The sequence below is a fragment of the Penicillium expansum genome (genome assembly GCF_000769745.1).
Source record: "Penicillium expansum strain MD-8 chromosome Unknown contig343, whole genome shotgun sequence".
NCBI lineage: Eukaryota > Fungi > Ascomycota > Eurotiomycetes > Eurotiales > Aspergillaceae > Penicillium > Penicillium expansum.
In genome coordinates this window covers 153372-171297 of record NW_015971320.1, presented here as the reverse complement: position 1 = coordinate 171297, position 17926 = coordinate 153372, and the positions used below count along the sequence as shown (strand labels likewise).

The 17926-nt window shown below is 49.5% G+C and overlaps 9 protein-coding genes across 9 annotated transcripts; 5 read left to right on the top strand and 4 right to left on the bottom strand.

Moving 5' to 3' along the window:
- Nucleotides 1–29: 29 nt before the first annotated feature.
- PEX2_097440 (alpha-keto acid decarboxylase family protein) lies at nt 30–1823 on the bottom strand (the record flags this gene model as incomplete). The annotated part of the gene is made up of 1 exon (XM_016747014.1): nt 30–1823. One exon carries the CDS (start codon nt 1821–1823, stop codon nt 30–32), a length of 1794 nt encoding a protein of 597 aa, XP_016598313.1.
- Nucleotides 1824–4049: 2226 nt separating this feature from the next.
- On the top strand, nt 4050–4660 carry PEX2_097430 (uncharacterized protein; the record flags this gene model as incomplete). The annotated part of the gene is made up of 2 exons (XM_016747013.1): nt 4050–4129; nt 4195–4660. 2 exons carry the CDS (start codon nt 4050–4052, stop codon nt 4658–4660), a joined length of 546 nt encoding a protein of 181 aa, XP_016598312.1.
- Nucleotides 4661–5115: 455 nt separating this feature from the next.
- PEX2_097420 (Peptidase S26A, signal peptidase I) lies at nt 5116–7249 on the top strand (the record flags this gene model as incomplete). The annotated part of the gene is made up of 4 exons (XM_016747012.1): nt 5116–5332; nt 5415–5870; nt 6589–6995; nt 7055–7249. 4 exons carry the CDS (start codon nt 5116–5118, stop codon nt 7247–7249), a joined length of 1275 nt encoding a protein of 424 aa, XP_016598311.1.
- A 173-nt stretch (nt 7250–7422) lies between these two features.
- On the bottom strand, nt 7423–8744 carry PEX2_097410 (mitochondrial 54S ribosomal protein mL38; the record flags this gene model as incomplete). Its single annotated transcript, XM_016747011.1, has 2 exons — nt 7423–8147; nt 8213–8744. The coding sequence occupies 2 exons, from the start codon at nt 8742–8744 to the stop codon at nt 7423–7425; spliced, it is 1257 nt and encodes a 418-aa protein (XP_016598310.1).
- Nucleotides 8745–9139: 395 nt separating this feature from the next.
- Nucleotides 9140–10183, bottom strand: PEX2_097400 (zinc finger protein; the record flags this gene model as incomplete). Its single annotated transcript, XM_016747010.1, has 1 exon — nt 9140–10183. One exon carries the CDS (start codon nt 10181–10183, stop codon nt 9140–9142), a length of 1044 nt encoding a protein of 347 aa, XP_016598309.1.
- A 449-nt stretch (nt 10184–10632) lies between these two features.
- On the top strand, nt 10633–11463 carry PEX2_097390 (mitochondrial 54S ribosomal protein uL4m; the record flags this gene model as incomplete). The annotated part of the gene is made up of 1 exon (XM_016747009.1): nt 10633–11463. The coding sequence occupies one exon, from the start codon at nt 10633–10635 to the stop codon at nt 11461–11463; it is 831 nt and encodes a 276-aa protein (XP_016598308.1).
- A 433-nt stretch (nt 11464–11896) lies between these two features.
- On the top strand, nt 11897–13440 carry PEX2_097380 (mitochondrial 37S ribosomal protein mS47; the record flags this gene model as incomplete). The annotated part of the gene is made up of 3 exons (XM_016747008.1): nt 11897–11947; nt 12008–12169; nt 12232–13440. 3 exons carry the CDS (start codon nt 11897–11899, stop codon nt 13438–13440), a joined length of 1422 nt encoding a protein of 473 aa, XP_016598307.1.
- A 1147-nt stretch (nt 13441–14587) lies between these two features.
- On the top strand, nt 14588–15622 carry PEX2_097370 (putative iron-regulated transporter; the record flags this gene model as incomplete). Its single annotated transcript, XM_016747007.1, has 2 exons — nt 14588–15286; nt 15353–15622. The coding sequence occupies 2 exons, from the start codon at nt 14588–14590 to the stop codon at nt 15620–15622; spliced, it is 969 nt and encodes a 322-aa protein (XP_016598306.1).
- A 169-nt stretch (nt 15623–15791) lies between these two features.
- PEX2_097360 (uncharacterized protein) lies at nt 15792–17628 on the bottom strand (the record flags this gene model as incomplete). The annotated part of the gene is made up of 2 exons (XM_016747006.1): nt 15792–16787; nt 16840–17628. The coding sequence occupies 2 exons, from the start codon at nt 17626–17628 to the stop codon at nt 15792–15794; spliced, it is 1785 nt and encodes a 594-aa protein (XP_016598305.1).
- Between the last annotated feature and the right edge of the window lie 298 nt (nt 17629–17926).

Below are 17926 nucleotides of genomic sequence, written 5' to 3'. Positions count from 1 at the left end.
CGAGTGTTGAATTTGTTAAGTTCGAGCTATCACAACCGCGAAATACGTCTCTTCTTGTGTGATGTTATGGGTGCTGCAGGCTCACTACCTCCCTCATTTCTCTTCGCCGCCATTCGCACAAGGTTCTTCAATGATACCGGTGCGTCTTCTTCTTTCATGATAACTTCCACCATGTTAAAGCCCTTGCCAGCCTGCAGCTGCTTATCTTGCATAACGTCCATCAACTCGCCCCAATTTTCGACTCGCTTATTGAACACCGGGTACTCGGGATCGTTCTCGGGAGCACCAAAGTACCGCGCTGACTCCAGATACCGCCAAGGCTGCACCCAATTATATCCCGCGTGCATACCGTTGATATAGCGTTCAATGGTGTAGCCGTTGTTATTGATCACGAAGATAGTTATATCCAGGCGGTTGCGAATGATATCTCCAATAGCCTGCACGCTCATCTGGAGACTGCCGTCTCCTTCAAAAAGAATTGTTCGACCGTTCGGGCGGCTCTTTGCTGATATCATCTCGCGCTGAGCGAGGGACGCACCGCTGCATGCAGCAAGCATATACCCGATCGAAAGCCAGAGAGCGGAGTTGATCACTGTTGTTTGTGGAGGCAAGACGAAGTCTCTTCCGCCGGAAGATGAAGTGCCAGTTTCGGTCATGAGAATGTCGCCAGGGCGGAAGAAGTTTGAAATTCGCTGCCAGAAAGTATCTTGGTCAATGATTGCGTCACGGGCCGGCTGTGCGAGCTCATCGTGCTCTTTTTTAGGATTTCCAAGGTCTGGGTACGGGCTAAGTCGCGGCAGCCTTGACGTATCCAGACGATCGAGCAGTTTTCGCAGGAGAGTTTTAGTGTCCAGATCACGATAGAACGCTCCACAAACCTCCACTCCATTCTGGTGAACCTCGATGGTCACGTTGCGATTTGTCAATGTAGTGAAGCTGTAGGTATTGGTGTCTGCGTTTAACGGTGCAATTCGGATAACGAGGTCGCAGGATTTCACCCAGGGCACATATATATCCTTGCCTGCAGCTCCTGCGTAGATACCATGGAAGTTCGGATATGTCTCGTTAACGATTCCTTTCCCAAATGGCGTAGTTGAAGTCGGAATTCCACTGACACGAACGAGGTCATCTGCCTCAGAGCTTATTCCATACCGAGAGGCAAAGCCGTCGACAATAATGAAGGGCTGTTTGGCAGCATACAATCGCTTGAGGATATCTTCGATAGCAGAATTCTCAATGACCGGATCATTCGGAGAAACAGATAGATCAATTGGTTTTTCAAGCTTGGCAATTGGAATCCGAGCTTTGACCAGGTCCGTGGGCAGTTCAATATAAACGGGTCTGCTTTGGAGCAGGCATTGGCGCAAAGTCTCGTCGATCAATGCAGGAGCAGCCTCTTTATCTCTCAGGTTTGCCTGAGCACATGTGAACTTGGCGTAGATCTCTGCATTAAGGCGGAAATTTCCATCCCCAAATGAATGGTGTAGACAAAGATGCTGATCCTGGGATGCTGTTGACGGAACACCGACAATATGAACCACCGGGGCCTTCTCTGCATATGCTCCACCAATCGCATTCAGGGCAGACAGTTCTCCAACTCCAAATGCAGTTATCAATGCTGATATACCCTTGATCCTCGCGTAGCCATCAGCTGCATATCCAGCATTGAGTTCGTTGGCATTGCCAACCCAGTGTAGTCCTGAAGGTTCAACATAATCTAGCGCAACTAAGTTGTAGTCCCCAGGAACACCATGAACACTACGCACTCCGAGTTGATGCAGCCTGAGGAAAAGATATTCCGCGAGGGTAACTTCGCCGGCCATCGTTATTGCTGCGAGTCGGTGGGGTGGCCTTTTTTGATCACTACTTTGTAGAGAGTAGGTGGAATCGGGAAAGGATTAGATTACCCAGCAGTAAGGTAAGTAGGAAGAAGAGGAATGAATAGCAGGAAAAAAGGTGGTATATTCCCCTCCTTTTCTAGAATATTTGCTTGCTTATCAGACTCTCTTTTTATATTTTTTTATAGTGCAACGTGGGAAATCGGGAATTTCTGCATAAAATCATTCTGCGTATCTTTACAACCGGATGGACAATGGTTTTGTTGCCCCATAATATCAGATCCACACTTCAAACTCATACCTATAGTACAACTATACAAGTAGTGGGCTGTTGCAAGGTGTTCCAAAGTAAGTAAAAGATCCGACGACGGGAGACATAGTTTCACCCGTGTAGAGCCGAGGATTGCCCGAATATCCTATCAGCAAAACGCACAATAACGGCATCCTAAACGAAAACAGCTAATTGCAAGATCTCTTCGCGGAATCTTGTGCGTGTTACAGCTCGTGGAGACTCGTAAAAGGCTGAGGGAGACTTGTAAAATTGGATTGCCTAATTAGGAAGAAGGGCGAACCAATCAGGAAGAAGACGCCCACGTTATATCACCTCTATAGCGATCTATTCTCCATTCGGGCCCTTCAATTTAAAACACCTTTATTAAGGCCCTATTATGATCAGGAATTTAAGGTTTAGGGACGTTAGTTCTTACATACTCAATTTACTGAAGTTAGTTCCAGGCCTCTCGGAGATTTTAACGAGTCTTACCGGGCTACTAGCCCAATATTGTCACTAGGGAACGCGTGAGCTCTCCACCACACGGAATCCTGCCGATCTTCGAGGCCAGTAAGCGAGTGACAGCACACCACACCTTAATAAATTCGATATTGCACCTTATCAGAAAAGCTAAATTGGATGGTTGAGAATCAATAAGCAGCACCATTCTTATCACAGGGCTGATTTCGCTCTTTTCCCTTTCACGCGTACATGTCGGGGCCTACGAGTCAATGCGACGGATAAGCATCATGACAACCCACTATACTGTCTCCGAAAAGCGGCCCGCACCGGCCGGGGAGTCATAGCGGTGTCATAGCGGTGTCATAGCGGTGTCATAGCTCGGTGAGATCAGATGAATGGAGACTTATAGTGGAACATAAGGAAAGCGATCAACATCGGGAAGACATTATTCACAGACGGTGTGCGCTGGAACCATAACCTGGAGAACGAAGCACCTTAGTTTGCGGGAGGGTGTTATCCATAGGCGTGGTGTCAGTACCTGGATACGCCTTGAATTACCGGGGTGGATCCATCGAAACGGTTGCCGCTATCGATTGCACTATGTTGTTGATTTCGGTGTTAGTGATGGGTGGTATTGGCGACACTGAAAGCCTCACAGCTCTTACTTGCTGCGGTCGGGTTTAGTTGTAAGAAGGTACCATGAGGCGCTAGATGCCAGCGTTGCGGGGTTTTTTATATTGACGGAGCCGCCTGGTCGCATTTAGTGCCGGTGCTACTTGCAAGTTCGTCCCTGTAGCGCTTACTACCGGCGCTACGATGGTTTGTTGACGTTAATGGGGTCATCATCTTGTAGCACCGGTCACTGGTGCGGTGGGGTGTAAAATTGAAGCAAAAATACAACCAGCTCAAGTTCCATCTCTGGGGTCACTCTTGGTGTAATCAAAACATGCTACCAGTTGTTACGCTGGAAGCTATGGGGAAGAGAAGGTTGATATTGTGTACGCAGTAGCTGCAGCTTATGAGGGGCTGCTGACCACGTGGTGTGTACACCAAGATCAGCTGACCTTGGTGGACCGGTCGGGTTGCGCCCCCCGTGACTTTGTATTTCCTTTTCTATTTTTATGCTACACCTGGTCCTACTTGCAGGGGCTTGGTGTTGGGTTGGAATTTCTGCAGATGCAATTGGCCCCCTTTTTTCTGTTCAACGTACAAGGCAACTATCCAAGCAAAGTGCCCAATTTGGTTCTATTTTAAGAGCTATTGGAAGATCTACTGCACCCGAATCACATCACATCGTATCCAAGAGCGGCTATAGCTTTGGGGAAAGCTTATGGAAAGCACTGAGCCACAAACATATAAAGACATCCGTAGAGCCCGGTATAGACTAGATTTAAAGGAGAATCCCACCGCGACCATCCTTTCAGCAATAATCGGCCCAATTAACAGAATTCTTGCAATCCTGGTCAACGTCACTTGCAATGCCCTCTAACAAAGACCGCATGTATGTTGTTCTCCAAGCACGAGGAGGCAAACCAACCATGCCAGGCAAGGAAGACACGTGAGATCACCATCCATGATGTTATGTTCAAGCAGCCAGCAAGATTAATACCATATCTTGACCAGGTACCATTGGTCCCTGATTGTAGGGCCCAAATTTGAGAGAGAGAATAGCACGGGTTTCTGTTACCACGCAAACGAGAGTCCAAAGTTGGGAGGAGGCTCTGAGTGGCACTTCGAAGAGCTCGAGTGTTCACTTACCGCTACCGCTACTAGCATGTTACTCGTTCGTATCATGATTGGCAAGGTATTGGATGGATATCATGTAGCCGAAATTATGCGCAATACGCCTGTCCGACAGAATCGACCGGGATGGAATTGCGTTGCATGGGTAAAGGAGGCTTTGGAAACGCTCAAGGCCGATCACAAAGCTTTAGGCACGAGGATGCTTGAGTGGAGCATAGTGCGCAATGAAGCAATGGCCTACTGCCAACGGAAGAAAGATCAGCACCGTTTTGATGGCCAGGGCAACTTTGATATGAGGAAGGCTCCAACTTATGACTTGTTGGAGCAAAAGGAGATTATCGCATAAGTTATCGAGGCAGATTAAGTCCAAAATATCAGAAGCGCAATTGATGCGGCCGCTTCAATAAGTGGTGTCGCCCGATGATGATATATGTGCATATTCCATGCCATAAAAATAACTTACAATATACTCCGTATAACGCTTTATATTGGACCACAACCTGCATCACTTGTCATACCTTGGCAGCCCGAAGTACAAAAATTCCTCGTTTTCTTATTCCCACCAATTACCTAGCCACTTGTAATAAAGCTGCAATAGTACCTAAAGAGCTCCAAATGGGAAATCAACAATCATCGTGACGTCAATGCAACGGAAACAATCTAAGAATCTTGCCTCATGAATTTATATTATATTTAAGTACTAATTCCGGATTTCGTCCGTTTAAGAATATATTGGTAAACATCCATTTACAGTTCGCGAATATAACCGTCGAACTCGTCATACATACATACGGCTGCAAAATGTCAAACACCGGAAAGACCTGTTGCGGCAATGGAAATGAACTCCCAGGCGATCCACGGACAATGAAAAGTCGAGTTCTCGAGAGTGGAGCTGCGATGATCCAGGACTTTACGCCCGTAAAACAAATCTGCGCACATCTCAATGCATTCCACGTTTACGCCAACGATCCAACCCGATGCGTCGAGGCCGATCACTATTGCACTCATCTAACAGAGGGTACGTATGTCACAGCATTCATGTTTGGAGCAGAGAAAAACTACCGAATATCCCATGAGCTGAACATTAATACCTCATCCAGATATCCGCCAATGCTTGATCTATGACTCGCCCAAGGCAAACGCCCGTCTCATCGGTGTAGAATACATGGTCTCGCCGCGAATTTTCGCGACTCTTCCTACCGAAGAGCGTAAACTCTGGCACACGCACGAGTTCGAGGTCAACAGCGGCATGCTGGTCATGCCAGCACCGGCTGGTGTGCCCGATGCTGTATGGGAAGCTGCCGAGACGGCCGAGATGCACGACGTTGCACCCATCTATGGCAAGACTTATCATTTCTGGCAGGTTGATCGTGGAGACCCTGTGCCTTTAGGCCCGCCACAGTTGATGGGTAGCTTTGTATCGAATGAGAGTGTGGAGTTGGCGCATCCTGCAGGGTTGGATTCGTTGCTAGAGGATCGGAATAAGAGGTATGGAGTGGACCATCGACAGAAGGCGAAAAAGAGGGAGGGCATTGAACCGGTTGAAAAGCATCCCGGTATGTATTAAGCTTGTTGGTTGGCTTGGACTTGGACTGACATGGTTGCTAGATGCTGATTCTTGGTGTAAAAAGTCACTTTGATTTAGGCATAGATATATCTCATCGATACATCAAGGCTACAAGAAAACTTAAGGGAGCGTGAGAAATTGAAAATGATAATAAATTGTCTAATTGAGATGTCTCCCCGCTATGCATGTCTCACGAACCCAGTCCCATAATGAAATGGGGTCAAAGTGAGGCACACTGGGGGACAGTCTATCTGACAAGATAGGCTGGTTGTGTTCATCTTGCTTCATATTCCACACGTGCTCGTCCTGGTTATGTATTTCGGCGACGGCAAGCTCTAGCATTTGGAGAAGCGAACATCCCTAACGGGATTGAGGGTAGGGGTATGGGTAGGGGTATGGGGTGTATGTGTAAAGTATATCGTCTGTTTGAGCATCTCTAGTGATAGTAGAAGTGCTCAAAATAATCGAGGCATAAATGTATATCCAGGTCCTTCTCAGCCCAGCACCCAAACATCAATGGGCAGCTGATGTAGCTGGAAGGCTCCTGGATATCAAAATCCAATGCGACGGCGATATTCTATCAATCGCTGGTGCAAGACACAGAATAGATTGACTGATGATGGGAGAAGATGAAAATGTGGAGCAAAAAAACGCATTTTAAAGGCTCCGTACGGTCACATGACCGCTCCCGACCAACCGCGGAACAGTTGATGCAGCTCGACCTGAGCAAGATCATGTTTCCAATTCACCACAGATGGAGCACTTCATCCGGTCTGCAATAAAGGCTACCAATTTGCGCACCATTGGCCGGCTTGCGCTCAATGGCACCAGCACGTTCTGCGCATGCGCGCTGATCTGGGAGCACCTGATAACTGTCCAGCTCAGCGAGGGCCCTTCGATGTACCCTACCTTCGATGTGCGAGGCGACTGGCTCCTTATATCGCGTGTCCACCGAAATGGCAAAGGAATTGAGGTTGGGGATGTCGTGCGATATGGTCATCCGAACTTCCAAGGCGTGCACGTTGCCAAGCGGGTAGTGGGCATGCCTGGGGATTTTGTCTGTCAAGATAAGCCGCTTAGTACGGGCATTGGCAAGGAGGGGAATATGATTCAGGTGGGTTATATGTTTTGGTCCTGGTTGGGTTCAATCGCTAACTTGTGATGTTTGTACAGATCCCCGAAGGCCATGTCTTTCTGGCCGGCGACAATCTTCCCTGGTCTAGAGATTCGAGGAATTACGGTCCCGTACCCATGGGTCTCATTAATGGGAAGATAATTGCTAGGGTATGGCCTCTGTCGAAGATGGAGTGGGTGGCCAATCCTTTGAAACCAGCGCAACTGGATTCCCAGAACATTCAGAACATTTGAGGATTATACAGTGTACATTATACCAGGCATGTGGATTGCAGTTTGCCGATGCGTGGCACTCGGGTCCACTTCGTTTAAGCATACGCATGGAGTTCGGTTGGAAGGATTAAAACAGTGTGCATATTCATACATATATCAAATTGTACAATACAAAGGCTTGAAGACAAACAAGATCAGCGGAACGAAGAGGGGTTACGTCTCTTATATGGCAGAGGCTCGACTCTCTTGCGGCGCAGCTCCACATTGGCACCGTCGAATCCAATCTCCTTCATGACCTCCAGGGTCGTGTCGTCCCATTGGGTACGGAACAGGTGAGCACCAATGGCCTTGAGGTGGTAGCGGGACTGGAGAGTGCGAAGGAGGGTGGTGTCGCGGTTAGCCTCCTTAGCCTTGACGGCGGCAAAGTCGAGAGGCTGGGAATCCTTCTGCTCCATGATGAAGAGAGACAGACGGTGGTAAGGACTTCCCATCTGAGCAACGGGTGGTAGCCAGGGGAGAACAACCTGGGAATCCTCCAAAAGCTGCGCGAGATCGATCTTGGTGGAGGTGGCCGAGATGGGGACATTGACGGCCAGGAAGTGTGTCTTATAGTCGAAGTTGTCGTTCTCAACGTTCGGGACATCAGGGTCGACAACTGCGATGGTCACCAGCTTTTCACCACCCTCAAAGATCTGCACGTCGAGTTTGGGCGCGCTTGTGCTGAGTTTCGCTTCGACGAATTCACCGGCTTGGACTTGTCGCTTGCCGAAGTACAACTTTGTTTCGACGACAGGGTCACAGTGAGGCAAGACATCGGGAATGACGTTCATCTGGGTGATACGCTGGACGAGAATCTTGCGGCGGTATTCGCGCCATTTGCGGTCGGCCAAAAAGCGGTAGATGGGCTTGGACATGTCACCTGAACGGAAGAACACGAACCATTAGCTTCAGCTCAATGTGATCAGTTGATCTAGAGACCATTACCTTCATTATCTTCGAACTTTCGCTTGACCAAGGGGTCGTTAATATCGGCCAGAACCTTGAGACGCTCCAGGTGTAATTGCATCGCAGTAACGCGGGACTTCTTCGCCTTTGCTCCTCCGGCCTCCTCGACGGACAAAGCCTCCTGTCTGGCAAGGCGCTGCCTCATTGTCTCAATCTCCTTCAACTTCTCTTCACGGTCCGCGAGCAGAATCTTCCGGGCTTCTTGGAAACATTGGTAGGGTAGTTGTTCAAAAGGAAGGTTCTCTGAATCTTGGAGCGCGGCACGGCGACGACGAGATCCGATGGGGGCAGTTCCCTGTCGGAGCAGCCGTCTTTCAAGACGGGGGCTCGTCACAAGAGAAGGATCGGGTGCCTTGTGGAAAGGTTGGCTCGGAGTTTCAGCTTCGGGCTCTCGGACGCTGGCGGTCGACTGGAAGCCTCGCGTTTGGAGCTGGACACCAGCCACGCCTCTAGAGTAGGTATTGCGAAGGCATTGAAGTAGAGGCTTCGAAGCCCGTTCGCAGTGGGCCATGATTCGAGGAATTGGGGGGTATGATGGGCTTGACCTGAGGATCCGATGTTGTTGTCTTCCCGGGGAACTTTTTCTGTTCGGACCTGCCTTATCACGTGATCCTCCTAGTGGTACCAACGCCCCGGATACATCATGTATGGAGGAAATTACGCATCCTTGACTATACGTAAAAAATCCCTTGTGCTGTTTATGCTGTTTATCACTTTCGTATACATCTAAAAAGACAGCTAAAAAGAACATACAAAAACACGTCGAAGTGTTCTTATATATAGCTTCTAATATCGCCCTTAGCCGAATGAATCTTATAGTTCTACATGGATGCGCATAAGCGGCCGACTACCTAGACATACTTGTCAACTCCAACTTGGAAAGTTTCAAGTTTGAAAATAGTAATTTTAATTTATATCCGATTCCTTCTGTGTTTCCTTCATCGTTTTCCTCATATTCCCTTCCTGTTCTACTAAGTGAATAAACTGCCTTGATAGGGCACGCCGTCTCTCTGCCTCGTCTGATTCATTCACAATTTCAATACAGGTTTCACTCATCTGGATGTAGTGTTCTCGAAACACAATCCATAATGAAAGATCCCTCTCAAGGCCTGGTCGGGGATAATACCGATCATTGCTCCAAAAAGCAGCAGCAGCTTGTTCCACTCCTTTTGGATCCATTGTCATCCTCCTACATAAATCAAAGTCAAGTACCCACATAGAATGGTCTCCAAGGATGTTGGACTCCATTTTAAAAGGAGAACCCTTGCAAGGCGGCGCAAGAACAAATTCAATATCATTCCCATCAACCTCACCAACCCAGTGCATCATGGCGAGAGTTTCGGCCATAACTCTTGCGTACTGATATATATCGTTCGTTGTTATCCCAAGCTCCTCCAATTGGTCGATATGGAGTGGGAAATTCCGCAAAGAAAAGGCTGTGAATCGCGACGTAGTATGAGGGTTTTCCGTTCGTCTCCGGCCGAGGTACGGCCTTACCAAGCAGTCTTTGTTAGGCTTGCTAGCGATGATTTCTTGGACAAACTTTGGCGGACAGTATTTTTTGATAAGAAGTCGTCTTGTAGTGTCGGAGAAAGGCGGTATACGTTGAGACTGGATCATATTGCATGGTGTCGTACAGCCTTGTGGAAATTCTTGATGGTTTGCGGACCACCATTGCTGGTCTGTTGCCTTGATAAAACTGTAGCAAGCTGGGATTTGGATCTTGAGCTGTAAGGTTGTGATCTTTTGTAAGCTTTGGATAACCCGGTGGTGCATTTCAAAGTCGTTTATCAATGATCGATCAGGCCCACCATCCTCCCTTTTGAATGCAGGACCTGTCTCAGCTGCCCATACGGTACCGCAAAATCCTTGTCCGATAGTATGTAGCGTGGAGGTATCTGCTACTTCAGTATCAGCTTCTTCGGTATCTTCGAAGAGGTTGTTAGTCATTGTGTCTTTGAGGTTGTGATTTTTGAGTTGTGTCATTTGAGTTGTAGGTTTAAAAAAAAACGATGAACAAGAGGAAACCGACTCTATTTAGAAGTACGTAGAAATGACGCGAGAATAATAAAACTGTCACCGAAATTGGACTAGTAGTTGTATCTATACCTTGAGGGAGCGCCAATGTTCTGCTAGCACCCACCGCCCGGGATCAACTTTTGCTCCATTGGAGACTCCGGACACCACCAACTTACACGTCGATCACGCAGTGACTTTCACAATGGCAGGTAACGATGTTATTCGGTCGCTGAGGTTGCTCTCACGCAGCTCGGGCGGACTCATGTCAGGCCCGAAGCAGGTGACGGTGAGTGTACTCCATGAATCCTTCTCGGTCCGGTCCTAGGACGAATTTACTGACAGCGCATCGAATCATACAGCAACGATGCCTTACACGCTCAATGGCAACCGAAGCCACAACACAACCCCCCGTGGCAACTAAGGATGCTGTCCAGGTCGAACAAGCACAACGACCAGGGGGCCAGACCCCTGTTCAGGTCATGACCTACCGCTGGCCTGACTTGGAACCCCAGCGTCTGGTCCACTACTCCCGCAGGCTACTTCAGATGCCTACTCGTCACGATATTCTTCACCGCGCAGTCATCTACGAGGGTGACAGCACCCGACAAGGTTCAGCCAGCACCAAGTGGAGGGATGATGTGCACGGTAGTCACAGGAAGCTGTACGCGCAGAAGGGATCCGGTCGTGCGCGTGCGGGTGATAAGATGTCGCCAGTTCGACGAGGTGGTGGTGTCGCTTTCGGACCCCATCCTCGTGATTTCTCGACCGATCTGCCCCGAAAGATCTACGACCAAGCCTGGCGCATTGCCCTCAGCCACCGACTTTCACGCGGCGAATTGATTGTTGTCGACAACACCATCGGTATCGATGAAGCTGCTAGTCCGTTCTTTATCAGAAATCTCGTCAAAGCTCATGGCTGGTACCAGAAGGGCCGGTCTACATTCGTTACACTGAAGCCGAATGAGATGTTCTCTGATGCGGTCGAAAAGTTCGGCAACCACGCACGAACCATCAGCGTCGAGGATTTGGATGTGAAGAATGTTTTGGAGACAGCAAGACTGGTTATTGAGAAGAATGCACTGCACAAGATCCTGCTTTCGCATTCGACGGACTTGGCGAAGGTGGACACTCTCTTTTCGCCTTCAGCAAACGCAGAGAAGGTGTATCCGCTTGACTTTAGCCGGATGAAGGCTACATGGAACAACGTTTAATTGTATCATTCTCTGCTTCTTGTTTTTTTTGGCATTATCTAGCTGTGTACAAATAGATCATCTATACTTCGAACGTTATCACTTTTCAAAGTTGACCTACGGGCTACAACATATATGCAGTATTTAGCTGGCTTTTTGTAATCTATCACATTCATACTATTTGGATACATTTGGATTAATTTGAAAATGACATTAACTGGGGGTGATATCGCCCAAATGTACCTCCGAGCTTGTCGGTTATGGGCGGAGAGTTGGCCCTCGGAGCGGAAAGAAAATCCAGCGAAAAACTCCCGAGGTCAAGGAAAGCGGAGAAACACCTGATTGTCACCACATAACCCCCTTCTCTGGTTCTCGTCATATTCCAGTTCTAATGTTACTTCGACAATTCAATCGCGTCTCCTCGCCGAGCTGGATCTCGCGCGTTCCTTCAGCAATGCCTCTACGCGCCAAGGTGACCAACCCTGCCTTTCGGGCAACAGCTATGGTACACACCCTGTTCGGAGAGAATCCCGATATCCAGCGCTTACTTTCTTACTATCGTTAGATTTCGACTTCCCCTGCTATCCCCAAAGAGCTCCCCGGCGATGAGCGCGACGATGTTCTGTTCAACTCGATCTACGGCATCCGCAGCGTTGAGCTCAACCGACCCAAGAAGCTCAACTCCCTTAATGGCTCGATGGCTCGCAAGATTCTCCCTCGATTGAAGGTTAGAATGGATACCCGGAACTTCGGAAATATTTCTAAGAATACTAAGCGTTGGATGAATAGGAGTGGGAGAAATCTCATCTTGCAAACATGGTCCTCATCTCTGGAGCCGGCACCAAGGCTCTCTGCGCAGGAGGCGACGTTGCTGCCCTGGCGCTGCAGAATGAGAGTGGAGTGGAAGGACAAAAAGCATCGACAGAATTCTTCGGACTCGAATACCGCCTCGACCACCTGATCGCTACATACTCAAAGCCTGTTATCTCTTTTATGGATGGAATCACCATGGGTGGTGGTGTCGGCCTCAGCATGCACGCCCCCTTCCGAATTGCGACTGAGCGTACCGTTTTTGCTATGCCCGAGACCACTATTGGCTTCTTCCCCGATGTTGGCGGCTCGTTCTTCCTCCCTCGTCTGGATGGTGAGACCGGCACATACCTGGCTTTGACTTCGGAGCGCCTGAAGGGTGTCCAGGCTCTGTATGCAGGCATTGCCACACATTACTTGCACTCCAGTGTCCTGAGCAGTGTAGCACAACGTCTTTCCGAGCTGACTTTCCCCGACCACGTCGAGCTTCCCGAGCGCTTGGAAATCGTTAACAAGACCATGGCTGAGTTCTCTCTTGGCCTCCCCCCACTTGAGGAGGAGCCTATGCTCATGGCCGGTAGCCTCCGCACTGCTATCGACCGCTGCTTCGGATTCAACACTATGGAGGAGATTATCGAGGCTTTGGAGAAGGAGACCGAGCACAAGGAGTGGGCCCAAAAGACATTGGAGACTCTGTCAGGCCGCTCCCCGACTTCTCTGAAGGTGACCCTGCGCCAGATGCGTCTTGGCAAGAAGTGGACCATCTCAGAGACCTTCCAGCGCGAGCACGAGATCGCTGCCAACTTCATGCGCCACCCTGATTTCGTCGAGGGTGTCAAGGCCCGTCTGATTTCCAAGCCTGCCCGCCAGGCCGAGTGGCAGCCTGCTACTCTCAAAGAGGTCTCAGATGAAACCGTCGACAACTTCTTCGATATCCCCAACGAGGCGTCCCGCCTAACGCTTCTGAGTAAGGGAGATTACAAATACTACCCTCATGCCCACTTCGCTCTTCCTTCCGAAAGAGAAATTGAGGAGGTTGTGCGCCAAGGTCACGCATCGCGGAGACCTGTGGTCGACTACTTCCTCCAAAAATACGCTCACCGCGAGGGTGTGCGCCGAAAGGTCGTCGAGGTGATTGCCCGACGGACGACGACATCATCTCCCGAAGGACTCAAGTGGTTGAATTAAAGAGAGGGATACCGTCTATAGCTTGTAATTTTATCGTTTGGATGTATTAGAATTTATTTGGCATTGGGCCCATATACCACATACCATTTATTGCATTTCCCGAAGATTTGCAATCATTGATCATCTTCAACTAGAAAAGAACTGTAATATCGAACTGATCGACTCAAATATAGAGATATTTGTGATATAACACATACACATAGCACATAATCGCACCCAACACCGTCTAAAGTGTTTCCGCGAGGTCCTCAGCCCACCCCCGGCATTACAATTCCCGTCCCCCAACTTAATTTTAATCAAATCCACATAAACACTCAACTAAACCCTTGCACATCTGCTGTAAATTGCCAGCAGCGCTTCCAGATGGATTTTGAGAGCAGGTACCCGCAGCCTAGCCGGCGTTCATCAGAAAGTATCACCAATTCCTCCAACGCTCTGTTACCGACATCGGCAGACGATACCTCACGACCGCAAAATGATAGCCCAGCGCCAGAAGCCCGCTCAGTACTAACACGCTTGTACATCTCACACACACTCTCAGCATGGAACTCACGCATGTTTGAATTCGGCGCTGTGCTGTTCCTAGCTTCCATCTTCCCGGGGACACTACTATATGCTTCGATATATGCTCTAGTGCGGGCGTTTTCAACTGTTGCGCTATCGTCCTGGCTGGGTGTACAAGTTGATAGCTCAGACCGGCTAGTAGCTGTTAGGTATTCAATAGGTAGGCTGGTGTCGTTTAGAATATTTCACTGTATTATCAATCAGGGCGAATGGCTAATCCAAATAATAGTGTGGCAAAGAGTGCCTGTCGCGGTGTCGTGCTTGTGCTTTGTGGCGACCTTGTCTACGGACTCTTGGGCCCTTAAGATTGTCTTGTTCGTTTTGCAGGGCTTGCTGGCTTGTGTAGAGAAATTGGCCGCTACAGCTAATACCGTGGCTGTGGAACGAGACTGGGTATGTAGGGGGAACTGTATTCGAGTTGTCTGGTTTCTTCCATGCATCCGAGATCCATTTTTTATTCTAGGAAGAAACATCGCTAATAACTTGACACTAGGCAATCGTGATCTCGGATAGTATCAATGTCCCTCGACAAGGTGAGAAACCTGAAGCGAGTTAACGCTCTGCAATATCTAACTTCGACCAAATGACAGACTTGAACGCCTCAATGAGACGAATCGATCTCTTCTGCAAGCTCCTAGCACCAGTGTTCATCTCCCTGATTGACAGCATCTCAACCCGATACGCAATCTGGACAGTATTCACCCTGAATACTGCATCTGTGCTAGTCGAATATATGGCCATTGCCCAGGTCTACCAATCAGTCCCAGCCTTGACGAAGACACAAACTTCTGTAACACAAGCAGATGACATAAATAGCGAGACCGCCGATGGCCCCCATCCCAATCCATCTCGCAAGATCCTTCACTCCTTGCCAGAGTCACTAGCTCCTTGGAAAGAGTACATAGCCAGCCCAGTCTTCCTAGCATCCTTCGCCTTGAGCCTACTCTACCTAACAGTCCTATCCTTCGGCGCAACAATGGTTACATACCTGCTGCACACGGGCTTTACCTCGTTACAGGTCAGCTACATGCGCATCGGCGCCGTGGCCGCCGAGATATCCGGCACATGGACAGCGCCTCTGATCATGAACCGGATTGGTCCGATTCGGTCTGGGCTATGGTTCCTCAACTGGCAATTTGTCTGTGTAGCTGGTACTGCCGTGGCTTTCGTTGCTTGGGATTCGAGCTCGCGGGCCGTGGCGGGTACGTTGATTGCGGGCGTTGCTTTGAGTCGGGTTGGGCTTTGGGGATTTGATTTATCTGTTCAGTTTCTCGTGCAGGAGGTAAGTGGCTTCTCTCGGATTATTGGCTTGTGGGTTACATGTACTAAAACTTATCGCATTATGTAGAATGTTCAGGAACATGCCCGTGCCCGCTTCTCTGCGACTGAAATGGCGCTGCAGAATGTTTTCGAGATGCTTTCTTTTGCTTCGACCATTGCTTTCCCACTGCCGGCGCAGTTCGAGTATCCCGTGCTGATCAGTTCTGGGGCTGTGGCGGTGGCTGCTGTTTGTTTTGCGGCGTATGTGCGCAAGGAGCGAGGGCATCTACTGCATCGATCACGGTGTATGGGTGGGGATAAAGTGATATACCGAGCGATTGAGTCTGGGTCGGTTTAGATCATTTGAAGTGGCTGTAAGTTCTTGTATCATACATAATTCATGAGAAAATCTATATATATGAACGAGATGGTCACGAAAGTCAAACAGAAAAGCAATGTCGCTAGTTGTATGTGCGCATCACTAAGTCATTAGAAAGTCATATATACATCTAATACCGAAATGCCGTTTAAATGATAATGAAAAAGTCCGAAAACATTTCTCGCCTCACACATTTCGAGTCTGCCCAAGTACGCGACACATCCTGCCGCCTCGTCATCTCCTCCACAAGCACGAGCACCCTATCAGCAGTTGGGTGGCGCGTGTCGGAAGGTGCCGCGTCAGCCTCGTGCGCAGCAGCCATACGCTGAATCTCGCCGAGAATCCACTTGCGCTGGTCTTCCGTAGCCTCGAGCCCAGCAATGAACAGCGGCCATAGGAAGCTGACAGGCAGATGGTCCGGCCCGGCAGAGTCAACGGTAGCCAGTTGGATGATTTGATCGACGGCACCGTTGACGCGGTCTGTGCGAGGGTAGATTGCAAATGCAACACGATGCAGGTAGATAAAGTTCGCTAGGAAGTTGGCCACGTATTGTCGGAATGTGCGGCAGATTTCCAATGCCACAGGCGCGCTCAGTATATCAGTTAGGGCTTCTGGTCGTCCGTAGACGTCTATTACCGAGGGACGTCGGTGCCAGAGTGTTTCAAGGTCTGCGCCGACTTTGTGGGCGAGTTGGAGGACTTCGAACTCGTCGGTGAGGGTTCCGCGGCTGCGGTGGTGGAGGTCAATGCAGACTATTCGTCGGACGACTTGTTGGGCTTGCGCGAAGAATTCGAATGCTGGACCTACGATTGCTTCGTAGACGAGATAGTTTGGGCTGAGGAATGGGTCGTCGATGCTGTCCTCTTCATTGTGATCTGTTGGCGCTGTTATGTGTCGTGTGTCGGAAGTTTTTGTATTTGGTGGTTTCAGTGGTATGCTATGTTCTGGGATGTGGCCGAGCTCGGGGAGAGGATCGCCATCTCGGCCTGCAATCAAGGACTTGACATCTAGCAGCTTGACCCACGCCACCAGCAGATGACCGAAACCTGTCCAATGCTGGGTACGATCATGAAATCGTTGTAGAATGAGATAGCCCGAGTGGATATAAGAGGCTCCGGCACCTATTTCGGGAGATGAGAGAATCTGGGACAACATGAGTTAAGTCCGCTCGATCTCGGGATGAAGCAGTGCATACCTCGGATATCATCAAAAGAAAAACAGCACCAAAAACTTTGATGAGTGTGGACTCGGTCAACTCGCCACGAATACAAGCTTGGATCTCCGAACTGGACACTCTATAAAAAGTAGGTGCCCAGCGCCATCTTTTCCCTTCCATCATTGCTTTATGGACATCCGCATAACAATACAAGGCATTCAAAAGCGGACTAGAATCTCGTGCATGGGCCAGCAACGCTGGCCGCATATACTTCCACTCAATGTTTATTGGCGCAAAAAGAGCAGCCGGCGGGTCAATCGCCAGAAAGTGCTGTAGCAGCTGGTCCTCATACGAAGCACTACCTGTGTCGGACAAGCTGCCCCGCGTAGCTGGCACGTCAGAAGCGCTTCCAACTGAGGTCCCATCAACAATTGGAGGCGAGTTATCTGGAGTAAGTGGAATACGACGGTCTGGTGTGAGTGTTGCGGGTAGCGACTGCGACCCCGGACTAGCGGTGAAAGTCATTGGGAGTCCGGTTGTCAAGTCTAGGTGTTTCTGTTCCAGCTCAGAAGTGATCCCACCCATGAATCCAAGCATGTCAAACCCGGAAGGATAGGAGTCCTGGTCTGTAGGTTGCTGCTGAAGTGTGGTTGTCGGCGCCGGTATTGTGTGGTGGCCGTCTGCGCGGAGCACGGTACTAAAGAAGTTGATGTCGGGAGAGCGGGATGCAGTCGCGGCCGTAGCGGAGGAGGCTGAGCTTCCTGGATCCGCTGTGTTATTCGGCGATGCAGTTGTATTGTTTGATGGGGATGATGAACCCCACCCCATGCCCGGGGCGATAGGAGGTTTATAGAGGCATCGCAGACGTAGTCGGTCGCAATTGGAGCAGCTTGGTTTCCCTTCGTCACACCGAACCTTACGGGCCCTGCATGTTAGGCATCCCGTCCGTCGACGCGGGCCAGACCTGCCAGCTCCCCGGGCTTTTGGTACCTGTGGAGATGAATTCGCGGTTAGTCTGGGTCAGGAACAATGTGGTTGGAGTATTCAAATTACCTCCATGATGGATCAAGCCCGGGTTAAACCCAAAGAAAGCATACTCCGTACTCCGTACTAGATACAAAGTTGT